Here is a 15,849-nt window from a genome sequence, read left to right on the forward strand (position 1 = left end):
CTTACCATACAAATAGGTTGCTTATGCCTATGACAGCTAGTTTATAAACCATCATGATTTCTTTAAATATTACTGTACCGATACCTATCAAAGATATGTTCGGAGAAATATTTGTTAGAGTTTTGTAAAGCTAAGTGTATCATCCTCACAGATTTTACCTTTGATTTTGGATTCTCCAATCACAAGTAAAAGCCTATTTTAAAATATAAAACACTTGGGGTCTTTGGATTACATAAATCAAGTAAAGCTCAGAAAGTTGCTGTTGTGTTCGTGGGTTGAATTGGACTTAGGAAGTGGACTGCTGAAATAAATACGATAATTTTACATGTTTAAAACTTGGCTACAAACAGGTGGTTAAGGTATGACTTTTGGAGGTAGACTGGCTGTTGTAGGGACGGACGGACATGGACGGTGGTGTGATGTAGGTGGAGGAGGGGATCAGGTGATGTTTGTAGCCAATGAGATTTATTGAAAATCATACGATCACAGTGGCGTGATGTACAAGGAAATCATAGTTACAACGGATATTAATATTCTTAAGATATATTACAGTTGCCCTATAAAATTTGCTTCTTTAGCTGCATTCATCCTTCTAAAAATTGTGCTCATGACCAATTAACAGATAATTTTAACCTTTTTCCACTTTCAGCATGATCCGTGTCCAGAACAAAGTGGCTGTAGGTTTAGAGGTTCTTCAGTACTTCACCACGAGACAATGGAACTTCAAGAATGACAAACTTCTAGCTCTAAGGGATGAGTTGAAAGGCCCTGACAAAGAGACGTTTGCAATGCCGTTCGAAGATGTGCAGGAGGTGCCGTACATGACGGACTGTATGTTAGGAGCTCGCCAGTACCTGTGTAAGGAGGATCCTGCCAACATACCTCGGGCCAGGAGGAACCTCATGCTGTGAGTACTGTATTTACTTCCAGCTTTTTTGAGAGTGACTGTGACTCATCGAATTTGAATTACAAGTGAAATAATTGACAAAAGAGTAGCACATGAAGGATTTGAAAAATTTAGTTTAAATGATTTTACAGAGAAAATTACAGCCAATGGAATGAAATACAACAAAATATAACACTGACAACACTAATATAAGACTTCTTCAAAGAGTAGATGATTGGATTAGGTAATGTATTGAGTTGCAGGAGTAGGATAAAGTTCAAATATGTAACTGCTGTATTTAATGATCCTGACTAAAGAATAACCATCTATATTAGTAACACAGTTACTGTCATTTATTTTTTACTGATATTCAACAACCATGTAGCAAATAGCAACCGTGTATATAGATGACTGAAGGAAATTATTAATGATAAATTATCTTGCGTGTTTACAGATTTTGGCTGTTGGACCGTTTTGCTGCTCTGCTCTTCTACTTGCTGATAGCCTGGATAATCGTTTCATCGTCTGACACAGTTCGAGGTATGCTCGACTCTGTGCTGGAAAGTGTGTCAACAGTGCCTGTCTTTAGACGATCCATTGACAAAACCCCCGCAGAGTAAAATGACACAACATGAAAAAGGCGTTTGGAATTGTTTTATTTGATGAACACGTGTTTTTGGCTTCCCGTATGCTTATTATAACATAACCATTTGGGATTATACTGATTGAAATCTGGCACTGAATTTAAGAAGCAATTGTTTACTTTAATTTAAAATTAACTATAGTTATAAATAAGTATATAGATCCAATCCTTGACATTAATTTTAAAGCATATTTTCTAGTGATGGACGAGACTAGGACGAGACTAGATTTTTCACTTTGAGACGAGACGAGATTTTTTTATTCCGGCGGGACGGGATTTTTTTTTAGACGAGATTTAATGAAGTTAAAAATAAATTAATATCTACTTTTTAGGTTCAGAAATACATACTTTCAAGTTTTAAAAACTTGACAAAAAATAGACAAAAATATTTAAAATCTTTTATTGAAAACATTAATAAAAACATCATTATATAAAAAAAATATTAACAAGGCCTAACTTATTAAAAATAACTCTTCGGCATAGGAAACATGGAGATATCAGTTAGTATACAGGGTGGTAAAAAAGTCCCAGGACAGTTAAATATTTTAAAAAATTATGCAGATAGAGCTACAATACTTGGTACAAAGTTACAGGGCATAAAACTCTATTTTAACACATATTCAATGATCCAATAACTCTTCAGCAGGACGGCCCACAAGGAGTCGGAAGAAAATCTTAAATGGAAGCATAGGTCAATATGCACATCAAATTAAAGGTCTTTTTTAGTAGAATACAATGCCGCAAACCGCACTTCAAAAGGTTGATCCTGCGCAAAATGACAGTTGTTCAAAGCTTCATTTAATTTACATTGCTATTATACGCTTACTCCTCAGGGGGCACAGCCCTATGAATCGGAAGAAAATTGTTAACGTAAGCATAGGTCGATATGCACATCAAATTAAAGGGGTCTTCACTAGTAGATTACGATGCCGTAAATTGAAGCTCAAAAGAATGCCTGAGTAAAAAATGGCAGTCGTTCAAAGATTCAAAATGGCGGATTCAAGAAATCTTTGAACATCTGCCATTTTGCGCAGGATCAACCTTTTGAAGTGTGGTTTGCGGCATTGTATTCTACTAAAAAAGACCTTTAATTTGATGTGCATATTGACCTATGCTTCCATTTAAGATTTTCTTCCGACTCCTTGTGGGCCGTCCCCCTGAAGAGTTATTGGATCACTGAATATGCGTTAAAATAGAGTTTTATGCCCTGTAACTTTGTACCAAGTATTGTAGCTCTATCTGCATTATTTTTTTTTAATATTCAACTGTCCTGGGACTTTTTTACCACCCTGTATATATAGTTAAACTTTGAAAAATATCAAAAACAACAGTATTACTAGTTAAGTATCAAGTAAACATTTTTAAGTCTTGTGTTATTTTTAGAATGATTTTGGAATAAAAAAAAATTTTAATCTAAAAATTAAATTATTTTAAATAAAAAGTTTGCAATTTACGTTTTGCAAAAAAACTTCACCACGTTTTTTTTTAAATATCCTGTTAGTATTTCAATTTCAATCCCGCCCAAAGCTTCGAGATATAAACAATCTCGATGTTTCGGGTCTTGTCCATCAGTAATATTTTCTACCCCTGTGACTAAAGGAATGAGCATTTAGTGGCTGCAACCACATTATGCTTTGAAATAAGCCTAAAACACATGAAGAAGTTTGAAGAGATAGAACTGATGTAAATAAATGATATTATTAAATAAGTAGATAATTTTGAATAGGTGTATTTTTATGGAGCAATAATGAATAAATAAATATCAAACTAATTAATGAATTGTGTGTAATAATTAACAGGATTTGGTTGAAGGTATGTCTTCGATTTTTTTCAACCTGTTTCCCTGTTTGTAAATATCTCAGAAGTGTAGGCATTATGTTAGACTATCAATGCAATTTACAACTCAAAGATTTGTTTCAATTCATTTGGTTCTAGTGAATGTTTCAAAATCACTGATTCAGTTCCCTCTAATCCTGTACAACAGTGTGCAACTCTTAAAATACTGCATATGGTCCAAAAATATATCTTAACCCTTTGTGGGTGTCTTTGATTTTAAAACACCTAGAGTGCCTAGCAGCGCACTCCTCCGGGAACCTAGTAGCGGGCATTTAGCAAAAGCGGTGATACTTAGTGCAGGCTCTGTGCTACACGACTCTTGGCAACTGTTTAATAAGGGAGAGAGCAAAATCATGTTCAATTTGTTCCTAGAAAGATGTGTGTAAGAAACGGTTACTCTTGAAACTGCAAGCCAGTGATAACGGATATTTCTCTATAAAAATAAACAAGCCTAGGAGGAAAAGTCTGTTTTGACACTTATAAAGGGTTAATGTAATATTTTAGTTGACATAACAAAATGTTCGAAATATTGAAGTAAAATTCTCTGGTCGGTACTTAATCTAAGGTGATTAGTAGTAAATATATTTTACAATAAAAGTTTGTTTTTAAGTTTAATGAATAAATCAACACTCAAAAATAAAATGTACTGTACAAAATAAGACCAAAAATAAAAATAAACTAGATTAGTCTCATCCACAATTATTTATAGTTACCAAGTGTGTACACATATTTATTTGAAGTGTTTTGTGTTTATTTTAGCATTTGTTTCAAATCTGTTCAAGGGCAGTTTAGTTTTAGATCACAAGACTTGGCTCAATCTAACTATAAGATATAACACCTTATTGTTATCATTCCATTTTAGTATGGTGCATTGTACTGGACTATATTAAAGAAACTTTTGTACCTAATAATATTTGCTGTTTATTGTATGTTCTCCTTATTCTTTCTTCCACAATAAAATCTGTAGTTTTCAATATGTTTTTTATATTTTTAATTACAAAATTATTAGCTACTAGTCTATTCGCAGAAAAACAAACACTGGAGATATTTTTAATTAAGTTCTTCTATGGCCAAAAGTGTGAAATATTCAAAGATTTCCTCCGCCAAGTTATTTATCATCAACCAATCAAACAATTTACAAACATAATAATTTCCAATACACACTTTACAAAAGTGCATAAACCACAATGATTGTCTGCATTCAAAATATATTGTGAAGGATATTTGAGTAAACTGTGATACTTTCGAACCCTGGAGGATAGCTCAAGTATACTCATTACTACTGGTTGTTAAAGTAACAGCAAGTAAGTGGGTGTTTTATAGATCGTTGTGGGTCTAATATGACCATTAGGATAACAGACTTATCTAATTCAATTGGTAAAGAGTATACTAAAACACAAGAAACACTTCACACTCTACAAACAAATAATAATCATAATTCACTGTCACTGACATCCTTAATTGAAAATTCTCTTAATGACAAGTCTAAAAATTCTGTCAAGTTTTAAATATTGTGAAAGTTAGTGTAAAGATGTTTGTGTTTCGTGTGACAAAATGATTTTTTTCAATTCAAGCTTGCTGACTTACACATATTTAAAAAAAACCTACTAAGATGTAAGGGCTCCACGTTGTATCCTCAACCTTACTATACAATAAAGTAGAATTTCCATTCTAGTCCAAGCATTTATTTGCTAAATGATGTACTAGCTTATATACAAAGCTGAAAAGATGTTTTCTAGAAATTGTATAAGAATCAAAATTTGTAGTAGTAAAAATATGTTTGCTGAATAGTCCTTATTCAAAGGTTTAAAACTTTGCTACATTAGTGAGGGTCATCCAAAATAACTGATAATAGTGACAATACCAGGAAAATGCTCTAAATTAAGGAAATACTACTGTTAAAGAATGTCTTAAAGGCTTTTAATAGTAGGTAGCAGGCCATTTTTTAAGTACGCTCGACCTCAGTCTAACTATCCAGAAACTCTGCCAAAACCCTAAAGTCCAAAGCCATAATACTATTTGTGCTGATAATCAATATATTCTGATAAATCAATACCATAAGTTAGCTAGGTCTTTAAACATAGCTTAGCTACAGAAATGAGCTTAAAAGGGCTTTGCATGAAAAACTAAGATTTTGTAAAAACAGTTTTTACTTCTCTAAATACAAATTCACAAGTAGAAGCGACGTCTAGATGTCTCCAGTTCGTGTCGTCTGCCGGACTGTATCCATTCATATTCGCCAGTCTTGCTGTCAAATGTTCCGAGTTGTAGGGACTGTAGCCGTAGAGTGAACCTTGGACCAAGCTCCTTCAGGCGAGGCTTGGCCTTGGGGCTGAACTCATACCTGGACACAAGTCAGATGTTATAGGGAGTCAGCCATCGTAGGAACAAACCATGTACTATGAAAATGTATACATTTTTATTTGAATTTAAACTGCTTACTATTTAGCCTATACATTGATTACTTACTAGAGAACAAAGACATACTTTATCATAAGGCTAGTCTATATTAGAACAGTATAGGAATTCCCTAGGAAACAACCCTTTTTGGTGGATAGACTTAATTTGAAAATAAGTGACTAACTGATTTTGCTTTGTCTCCATTGAAATAAAACACGCTAAGGTTGTCTTTCTCCAATCAAAGCCGCTATCATTTGTTGCTAAGTTTGTTAAAAGACCGATTTGTTTTATGTTTATTTATTAGTTTACATATTGTGTATTGGAATTCCTTTATCTCACATTCAGAGTGTGAATTTTGATAGCTATTTATTTTACATTGATGTAATGATGATGAAAATTGTGTTGAAATGAACAATGAATTTTACAATACATCACATGGATTTATCAAATCAACAATTTGGTAAGAATTTAAGACATTTTACTACTAGTCCCAAAAATTATCCATTTTGGTGCAATAGTAGTTTATGAGCAAGGTGAAGCCGGGTGCACTTTTTGTAACAAGGATCATTGTGAACGATACTTTTCATTGCAATGCAAATTTAAATAACCACATGAAACTTCTTGGTCTTAAATAATAAAAAAATTATTCCATAGTTATTCTCGTCATAGTTCTCATACTAAAAGTTTTACATTTCATTTAAGTCAGCACTTAAAAAATTTCTAGAAATAGACAAATATTACGCTATTACTATTAGTATCCTGATCAAAGTATTAGTGATCCTGTTGAGCTTAATGTAAACTTAGTTTGTTTGGGATAGGCACACTATTATTTGGGACAGGAAAAGTAATTTTTGTGAGGGGCAATTTTTGTAAAGCTCAGCTGTACGGAAATGAGCTTTATTCATATACAGAGTAGTGAAAATAATTCTTAACGTGAACTTTCACGAGTTGGAATTCCCAACATCATTCCTATGACAAAGAAGTGACTAGTTCTAAAGGGATGTTAGTTTAGTACCTGTGATGTCGAAAAAAGATGTAATCTCTCTGGTTGTGGAAGGTGACTGCTCTCCGTCCCTTGAATTCCGGGTTGATATTGAAAATAGAAGCAAGCAATCTAGCGACTGTTTGACCCAGACGAGTGGTAAAATTGTTCAGAATCACTTCAGGTCGATGGGACGAAATTTCCTTCCAGTCTTTCTAAAAGTATAAAATATTATGTTAGGTTTAAGATTGCAAAAAAAATGTTGTGAGGCCAGATATGATATTGTATACAGTCAAAATGAGACAAATTTCAAGGGGTAGGGGAAAAATTTGCATTGTCTAGGTATTTTTAATAAAGAGATTTCTTTTATCGAGGTTTTTTAATAATGCCGTTATTCGTCTTAAAGAGGTTTTTCCTCGATCTGAGGCACTGCCAAACAATGACTGAGGAAGAAAGAGAGATGGGTGGGGGTTTCATGTTGGAAAAGATTCTGTTTGTTCCGAAAACAACCTACTATGGAGGTTAAGATCATGGGCAATTTGTCTTATAGAGGTTGCATTCGTTTTGTAGAGATTTGGTGCTAAGAATATTCGTTGTATAGAGGTTAATCAGTCCTAGTCCATGTCACAAACAAATTCGTCTAATGGTTTTAACCTAATTACTACATTGTACAGAGGTGCTTTTAGCATTGACCTTATGAAAGTTTCAAGGGGATTTCAAAAGATTTGTCTTATCGAGGAATTTGTTTCACCGAGGTTCATACTAACAACGTTTGACTGTATAACTAGTCTAGCTCTAGAATGTTTAAATTCTTTGAACACAATCTCTATTATTATGTACCTCAATCAGCTTCATAAAATCATATCTCCATGGAACTTCTTAGTTGGCACCTTTATAAAATGTAAATAAATTAAAGAGTAGTCCAAAATATCATAACAATAAATCAGGTTTCCTTGAAATTGAATGGTCTGGTGGCCAGCATTAGGTACTGTTTGCGGTCTCTGACTATTGCTAGAGCTAGACATTCCATCCCCATGTTAAAGTTCTGCTTCTCACCAGATTAAAAAAAATTATTAAATGAAAAAATTCTGTTGACTCCAACTACAATAAAATCAGGAGGTAAATAATTGTTGTTGTGAGATTAGCCACCGACAGATTGCGTTGATGTAAATTACTAATTTCCATCAAATATGCAGTTTTTTTTTACAAGTAAAAGTAATGGGGCGACTTATTGTAACCTATAGCATCTCTTGTGTCACACCAACTACATCAGTAAAAAAATAAGGTAGAAAATATAATTTTAAATACTAGTGCACTCTGTCACTGGCTCGAAACTACTTTCTTTTTCAATAAAAATTGGCAACAGCTGGTCCATATAGATGGAATGTATACAATTAAAAGTCAATGATAATGTCTTTAAACAGAAGCTCTTAACTTGCAAAAACAAGTAATTGTGGATATATACTGTAGTAGTGAACAACATATTGAATACTCACCCTAAGCTCTGGAGTGATTTTCACGTTACTAAGCCTAAAATGAGCAGTTGGACCATCGGGAAGATGAATTACCACGAGACCATCTTGAAAGTGTTAAGGAAAATCTCAACCTTTACAATTATATTATTGTAAATTTCTAGTTGTTTTACCTGGGCTTTGCAATGGAGATGAACTCATAGTCAAAGCATTATTTAAACCTGTACAGTTAGTGGCGGTGACAACCCGACAATACCATCAATCACTTTCTAAAGTTGTGCGGGATTGGATGGTTTAGTAACACATAAAGGACAAAAAAGTTAGATTACACTTGATTTTAAGGCAAAGAACTTGGCTTCAGATTCAAATTTAGTAAAGAAAAGGAACAAAGCCAACAATTTGAATAGCTCAATGTAGCTTATAGTCTAGACACAAAATATTATTCTCTTCATGTCACTACAATGTATTTTAATGCAAATATGAGTGAAGGATGAATGTAGATAATAACCTGTGTAGCTTTGTTACTGACTAAGATCAGCTGTTTTATTAGACAGAATCATATTTGAAGAACAACCATCATTAACACCTCGGTCAAGTTTAGAAACTATCAAAGCTGCTGCCTTTTCTCAGGATTGCAACCTTTTGATTGTTAGGCGAGCACTAAAACTACTCGACTATTCTATTGGGAGTGTGTGTTAATTTATTATTTGTTTCCTTCCTAAATTATTTTAATTTTAAGACCCAGAAGCCATTTGTCATTGGGCGATCAATCCATGTGTCTATCTAAAAATAGTTTGATAATTGATAGTAACAAGACTAGGGTTTGGACCGTTCCAACCTGAAAAATGCCATTGGCGTGGAAAACACAAATGACAAGTGATTGTAAAAACATTAAATTTTACATCAGGTATTGAACTATATCATACTGGTACAGTGGTTACATCTCTTAATAGATGTTTTACAAAATATTTGATATTTAAAATTATAAGACTGGAGTGATAGCATATCATCATGCTGAAACTATAAGCATATTATTTCATAGTGTATTAATATACTAAGCATTGTATACTAAGCAAACAATATCGTACTGTGGTATAGTTTCAAAGTCAAAGGATACTAGGTTCGCCATGGTTCTCATTGATTATAAGGACATCGGTGAACTTCTTGGCCGTAGCATCCTTGACTATCCTCTTAACACTGCACCTCTGTCTGTACCTAGTCAGAGAGTTGGGGATCACTCTGCCTAACTCCACACCAAATACTCTGGTTTTCTGCAACATTTCATATATTGTTTCAGGCAGGGACAATAGGACTGAACAACACTACAACTAGCGCCTGCAGATGAGATTTGACATAGGCCTACTATACTAAGGTATTAGTGAGTAGGCAACACAACTACTGCACCGCATAATAACGTGACGAGTAATCAATACTCTTGACACCATTTTATTGGTTAAGTCTGAGATATTGGAATCAAGACTGGCATAACCTTAGTTCTATATAGAACTATCAAAGTCTGTGTATATAGTTATTTAAAATTAGAATGTTTGAAACTTCTAAATAGCTTATTCCCTATATGGGAAATTCGTTAAAAATGTAGGCCTAAATAGGCTAGACTAGATATTCAGCTATCTACCTATAATCGTAAAAAAGGCATTATTTTTTACTCGTAAATAACTGGAGTTAGAATAATATGCATAGGCCTACAAGAAAAAGCCATCGCCTAATCAACAAGAAACAAATTATTTTTCCTCTGCAGAAAATGTTTATGACAAAGGAATTGGACTTTAAGGCCTAAGCTTTTAAGGATGGTGGACACCATTTTTGTTGATTCAATCAGTCTTTTCTTAGGTTAGTCAGTGAACTATTGTCAATTAATTGTACAATATTTTTACAAGACTGAACTGCAGCAAAACTTAGCCAGGTTAAGAAGATATTGAATAACTAAAACCAATTCATTCACTTTGGATTTTAAATTAGGCTAGTGCTTCCAGAAGAGGTTTTTAAGTCAATCCAGAACATTAGGACGAATTTATAAAAAAGTACCTGTTAAAAGTGTGTTTCAGTATTTTTTTTCATCACACATTAATACAACAACATTATAAAGTTAAAAGGTTCAACATTAAAAAGTTAAACCATAGGCCTACAGCATTTAAACAGAAAGTAAATAAAAGAAACGTCTTACAACACTTAAAACATAGGTATAAGCTTATAGGTACCGGTACTGTTACTTACAAGACGGTAAATATACAAAAAAGATGGTAAGTGGTGATCGATTTAGATTACTCCAATCATCATCAGACCCAACATTCGCCTATTGGGTCTGATGATGATTGGAGTGTCCAATCGTAATCAATCACCACTTAAACAATTTTTTTTTATTTATCGTCTTTTAAGTGGGTAGTAACAGTATAAGCGTGAATATATGTTTTAAGTTTTATAAGAAGTTTCTTTAATTTACTTAAAATTTAATAACACGTACAATGCTGATCAAGAAGTGATTTAGCATTTAAACCTACCCTTAAAGGATTGTCCGAATATGTTATGAGAACTTTGGGTTCATACTGGTTTTGAAAATAGCTTTGGAATTCATCAGTTTGTAAATCCAAATTCATTTCTTCAATCCTCTCCTCATTCTCCTGTACTTGTGGATCCAAAACTGTAGTATCTGGTTCTCTTGTGTTTTCGATTGTCCTCGGGATACCTGGAGCCTCACCCTCTGCCTTTCTTCTCTTTCTTTCTGCCTTTTTTTGCTGCAACATTAACAACAACTTTTGTACACTCAAATTAATTAATGAGACTGAAGCAAGTTTACCAACAGAAAAAGGTCGTTGACAATCCGAATCTTTTGGAAGACAGCCTAAAACTTTGTTTTTAATTCTAATGTATTTAGAGTGCTATCCAAAAATCAAAAATTAAAATTAACACACTAACTTAACTAGTAGTTAAAATAATGGTTGTTGACTAGTGGAGGATTAGTAACCGGAAACCCAGCTTGGCACTTTGACTGATCAGTGATTTAATAATAGGCTACCGTACCTATTCCTTCATTATGTTTTCAATCAACTATAACTTAACACAGAAGACATACTACTATAACCCAGAATGCCAACCGCATGGTAAAAAGCGTTAAGTACTTTGAGAGAGCTTTGCCTGTTGATTCGTAGAGGCAGAGTGCATAGCACTACTAGCAGAGTGCATAGCAACGCTGGTGGTGCTGCCTACGAATTGACAGACAAAGCTCTCTCAAAGTACTTAACGCTTTTTACCATGCGGTTGGCATTCTGGGTTTATAGTAGTAGGTTTTCTGTGACTAGGCCTGTACACACAGTAGGGTAAACAAAATGCCTGATTTGAGGCGCAACTCTCAAAGGATTCACCCATTCCTATAACTTTACAGCTCGTGACCGGGAGCTAGCACTTGAGCGATCGCTACTAAGTAACTAATTAACTAACTAAATAATAACTAATACTAACTAATTAACTAATAGGTACTTAACTAATTAACTATTAACCTACAGATTATTTATACTTCAAGTTATATAAGGTCCTCTTTTTGACTTGACATGATGACAAAAAGAGTACAAGCTGCGATAACTTAAGTAAGTTAGTGGCGGATTACCGGTATATTTGCAATTATTCTAAACCTAAAATTTCTCGGTTCCATGGCCTACAAATTTGGTGCAAAGTTTGTATCTTTTACAATTAGCCTAGATTAAGTTTCCCTCTAGCGCGACCCCCTCTTCTGAGGTGCAGGGTCCTACCTGTGCAATCTTAAACTTAACTTACTTGCCCAAAGCTAGTTCTGCCAAGATGTTCAACATTTATTTTAGGAGTATCTTTCTCACCAAGCTCAAAAGAATTAAAAGATTTATGTGATAAGATTGACAAAATTAAAAGCTGTGATCATTAACTCTAGGCTAACCCTTACCTTTTTCAATAACTGTCTCTGTTTTTCTACTAGTTCTCTCCTGCGTATTTTATTTCTTATATGATTGGGGTTTTTCATTTGCGGCAGAACATCTTCTTTTCTGGAACTCATTTTGTTTGCTTTGTTAACTCTAAAACTCAGGAAGGTACAACCACAATATGAGTAATTAAATCAATGGTCGGAACAGCATGAACGGTCACGAGTTGGAGGTTAGTTTTAGAAATTTAGAATTGAGGTTAGGATTGTTGTTGGCGATGGAAGTGCAGAAGCTAAAACCATTGACTATGAATCCTTAAGGATTCATAGTCAATGCTAAAACCAAAACGTCACAGAGAGCCAAATCTGTCTAGCAATGCATTGTTTGTAGCATGCAGCTTCACAAACATTTTTTAAAGTTGATTCTTTTCTTTTTAGCGAATTCTATTACCACTATTACCATAGATAAAACATGTTTATCTATGCTTTTACCATAGGTGGTACGGTTTACCTAGGCCCAGGGCCGATTTACTTTTTCATTTTGATGTCCCTAGAGGCCGAAAACGCGACGTACGTGGACGCGATATTGTAATTGTAATTGTAACTTGAGTAATTTTCGTCCGATTTTGATGAAATTCCGTATAAAGGTGTAAAGCGGGATAAACTTGAATGAGTTCGCGAACCAGTATGATCGGACCATGCGAACGGGGTTTTATGAGGTAAAAAAATGGTAAGACTAACATGTCTGCATCTATAAATTTATGTATTGTATTGTAAAAATTGTGTTTACCGTTGAAATTGAATAAATAAATAAAAGCCTTTGGCTATGTAAAGTGACATACACAATGCATGTAATTTATTTATTTATTTATTTATTCATATCAAAGGATACATCATTATACAAATATTACATAGCTATACTGGTAGAGGTAGACACAAGAGCAGAGTACAAATAAGCAATCTTTATTGCACATATAACCACATCGATTAATAACTAAGCATAGATTACCACCAGCTGACCAGCAAACAACAAAAATAATAACAAGACATTACTAGCAATATACAACAAATCCAGATTATAATAGCAACAAAGTATAAAACTCCTAACATCAAAATGTTTAGTAATAAATTGTAGTTTAAAAGATATAGATTGAATGATTTTTAAAGCAACTCCAAAATAAGCTCAATCATTCATAAACATTATAATGAATAATAATGGGAAGTGTCCACATAATAATGGCATAGTGGCTCCCACTTTTGGTAAAAGACCCCGGGAAAATTTGATTGGAATGATTTGATAAAGTCACACAGACTAGATTTCGTTATCTTCCTCTATAGTAGGCTACTTTAATGTAAAACACAAGTGTAAAAAGTGCCTAAGAAAACACTGACTCATTGTTGAACTAACCGTGAAAAGTCTACTTGCAGTGCATAAAGTCATTGGTAAAATTATTTAAAAATATTGGATTTAAATTTGTTATAAAGTATTTAGAATGTTGACTAGGATTTAATTGAGACATTATTCATTGGTTTTCTAACGGTAAAAATTGGTAATTTATACTTTCCTTGGAGGTTAGCAGTTAAATTATGTTTTATATATTTCTTTGAGAATTTTAAAAGTATTTGTGAACGTTATTATTTGTAATCTTGCAAAACTGATGACAATGCTAGTGATCATAATTGTTTGAGATGATTGCATTTTTTTAAATATGTGATGAATAATGAAATGCCGGACCAACAAAATAACAAATTCGTATACAAAGTTGGATGTATTTCAGATTTTGTCTCTTGATATGTTTAGTTAAATATATCTTGTGTGGTTAGTTAAAAAGCAAGCCAACAAAGATCGTTTTTACTGATAGCCATATTGTTTTGTATTGATATCATTATGGTTTATTTTTTACGAGCACTGTTATAAACACAAATTCAATTGTACCCCCAAAGAAAATTATTACAAAACAAATAATTATATTCAGTATCATAAATTCGAAATATTAATTTTCTAGTTTAGTTTCAATAATTGTGTTTTATCACAATCCTGAAATCATATAAAAGTGTTTTAAACACAAACAAAGAATAAATTATAATTACTTCGAGATATTAACTACATAAATTTTACAAACTCATTTTTCTGATAAAAGAACATTATAGTCCGAGCTCTGAACAAAAAAATGTACAGCAGCACAATGATTAAACTCACTAAACTAAACAAGTTTTGGGTTCGCATGCGGAATTCGATTGCATAGTACTACAAGATTATTTTGGATGTTTGCTTTTATACACTAGGCCTTGAGACTTGGCGTGTGGCAGTGTGTGTACCAGCGCAGAGCGCTCCACCACCGTATAATGCAATAATTATTGTGTTATCATTCAATAGTTAGTCGTACTGACAAGAACCTGTTTATTTTTTATTCTTAAAAAACAATATGTTGCTTATTCGTCAGATATTTGAGACTCCAACAGTTGTTGGTTGGATTTAAGCTAGTTGTTAAACAGAGTATTTGAGTATTTATATTCATATTATAAGTTTGGAGACACGAGTTTGAAGAAAAACAACAACCTTTACTTACTTTTTCCGACGGTTCACCATTTATGGGTTAGCTATTATCGGTAATTATTTTATTTTCCAAGTTTGGAGTAAAGTTTACAAATCATAATAATTACATATTATAAATAAATATATTATTTCCAATAATAATAATTAAATGAAGTTATATTTTTATGGCAAATAAAAAGTAGAATAATAAAATCAACACCTATAAAATTATTTAGTAGAATTAAAATGTTAAATGTAGTTCTAAAAAGTAACGGGCCGCTCCGGGATTTGAACCCGGGACCTCCTGCACCCAAAGCAGGAATCATACCCCTAGACCAAGCGGCCACTTATCAGTGGAAATTATGTTTGCCGTCGTAAACACTTCGAGGTCGTTATTGGAGAAAGCTAAAACCAGGTGTTGAGAAAGTAGTTTCATTCTTCGTCGTCAAGCGCCTTCAAGGATCTCAATGCAATGTAGTCGGTATAGCGGTAAGGAGCGCTCGAGAATCATCTTGGAGGAGTTTCTGATATAGCTAAAAGAAGATTTCTGCTTAATGCTTTAATCAATCTAATAACTTATAATGTGTTAATATTTTAAATTGGACGTCATGAATTTTTTACTAATCGTGATGTAAAATGTTAACAATAACCTCTCTTAATAACCATTTGAGGGAAGTGCATTCTATATCAATGTAACCACTGTCAATATACTGTAGTACTTTTTACCGGCAGTACACAAATCTAAATTTATTTTAAGACATAGTTTGATTTTCTAAATGTTATCCGCAATATGTATATGCACTTTATACTCTTATATTATTACGAGTTAACACCATTTAGATGTTTCGTGATATTATGGCGTCAGTACATATACTATAGGTCCTAATGTAAGTTATTGTTATAAGTTTTGCTTGTAACAAATTAAAAATACGAACAAATTTAATTCATCTTATATATTTAAACAAATTTTGTATTTCTTTTCCGCGTTTGTTTGGCTCTTCTACCCGACTGATTTTCATGATTGAGGTCACAAATTGAAAGATGCACGCACAGATTTCACATCAAGCATCGTGATATATTTATCTACTATATAATATATAACTCGGGCAAAAAACATAAATTTGATTTATTTTCGAGTTCTTACTTCAATTTATTTCACCAGTTAGTATTATAATATTATTTATTTT

At 33.1% G+C, this 15,849-nt stretch overlaps 2 protein-coding genes and 1 non-coding gene across 4 annotated transcripts in view; 1 reads left to right on the forward strand and 2 right to left on the reverse strand.

Moving 5' to 3' along the window:
- Nucleotides 1–2,053, forward strand: part of LOC129005490 (putative fatty acyl-CoA reductase CG5065) — a 41,791-nt gene extending 39,738 nt beyond the window's left edge. For both annotated transcript variants that reach the window (XM_054434393.1, XM_054434392.1), the window contains 2 exons: nt 650–907; nt 1,341–2,053. In XM_054434393.1, the coding sequence (XP_054290368.1) occupies nt 650–907; nt 1,341–1,506 (424 nt within the window). In that variant the 3' untranslated portion in view covers nt 1,507–2,053. The remainder of the gene's footprint in view (nt 1–649; nt 908–1,340) is intronic.
- Nucleotides 2,054–5,503: 3,450 nt separating this feature from the next.
- Nucleotides 5,504–12,395, reverse strand: LOC129005494 (probable ribosome production factor 1). The gene is made up of 6 exons (XM_054434399.1): nt 12,151–12,395; nt 10,739–10,972; nt 9,337–9,490; nt 8,244–8,326; nt 6,781–6,962; nt 5,504–5,709 (listed from the first exon to the last, which is right to left on the reverse strand). Exons 1-6 carry the CDS (start codon nt 12,259–12,261, stop codon nt 5,535–5,537), a joined length of 939 nt encoding a protein of 312 aa, XP_054290374.1. The 5' UTR covers nt 12,262–12,395; the 3' UTR covers nt 5,504–5,534.
- A 2,540-nt stretch (nt 12,396–14,935) lies between these two features.
- Nucleotides 14,936–15,007, reverse strand: Trnap-ugg (transfer RNA proline (anticodon UGG)). The gene has a single exon. It is a non-coding gene; the product is annotated as a tRNA-Pro (tRNA).
- Nucleotides 15,008–15,849: the final 842 nt, after the last annotated feature.

Source organism: Macrosteles quadrilineatus, unplaced genomic scaffold, assembly GCF_028750875.1.
Source record: "Macrosteles quadrilineatus isolate MER2022 unplaced genomic scaffold, UCM_ALF_1.0 Scaffold_22__1_contigs__length_1958994, whole genome shotgun sequence".
Classification (NCBI taxonomy): domain Eukaryota; kingdom Metazoa; phylum Arthropoda; class Insecta; order Hemiptera; family Cicadellidae; genus Macrosteles; species Macrosteles quadrilineatus.

Bases quoted from the DNA above. Each gene is read 5' to 3' on its own strand.
- LOC129005494 (XM_054434399.1), bottom strand. From the start codon at position 12,261: ATGAGTTCCAGAAAAGAAGATGTTCTGCCGCAAATGAAAAACCCCAAT. The intron at 9,491-10,738 runs GTAGGTTTAAAT...GAAATGTTGCAG, and splicing joins ATTCGGACAATCCTTTAAGG to AAAACCAGAGTATTTGGTGT. The intron at 8,327-9,336 runs GTATCCTTTGAC...AACACTTTCAAG, and splicing joins TGAGAACCATGGCGAACCTA to ATGGTCTCGTGGTAATTCAT.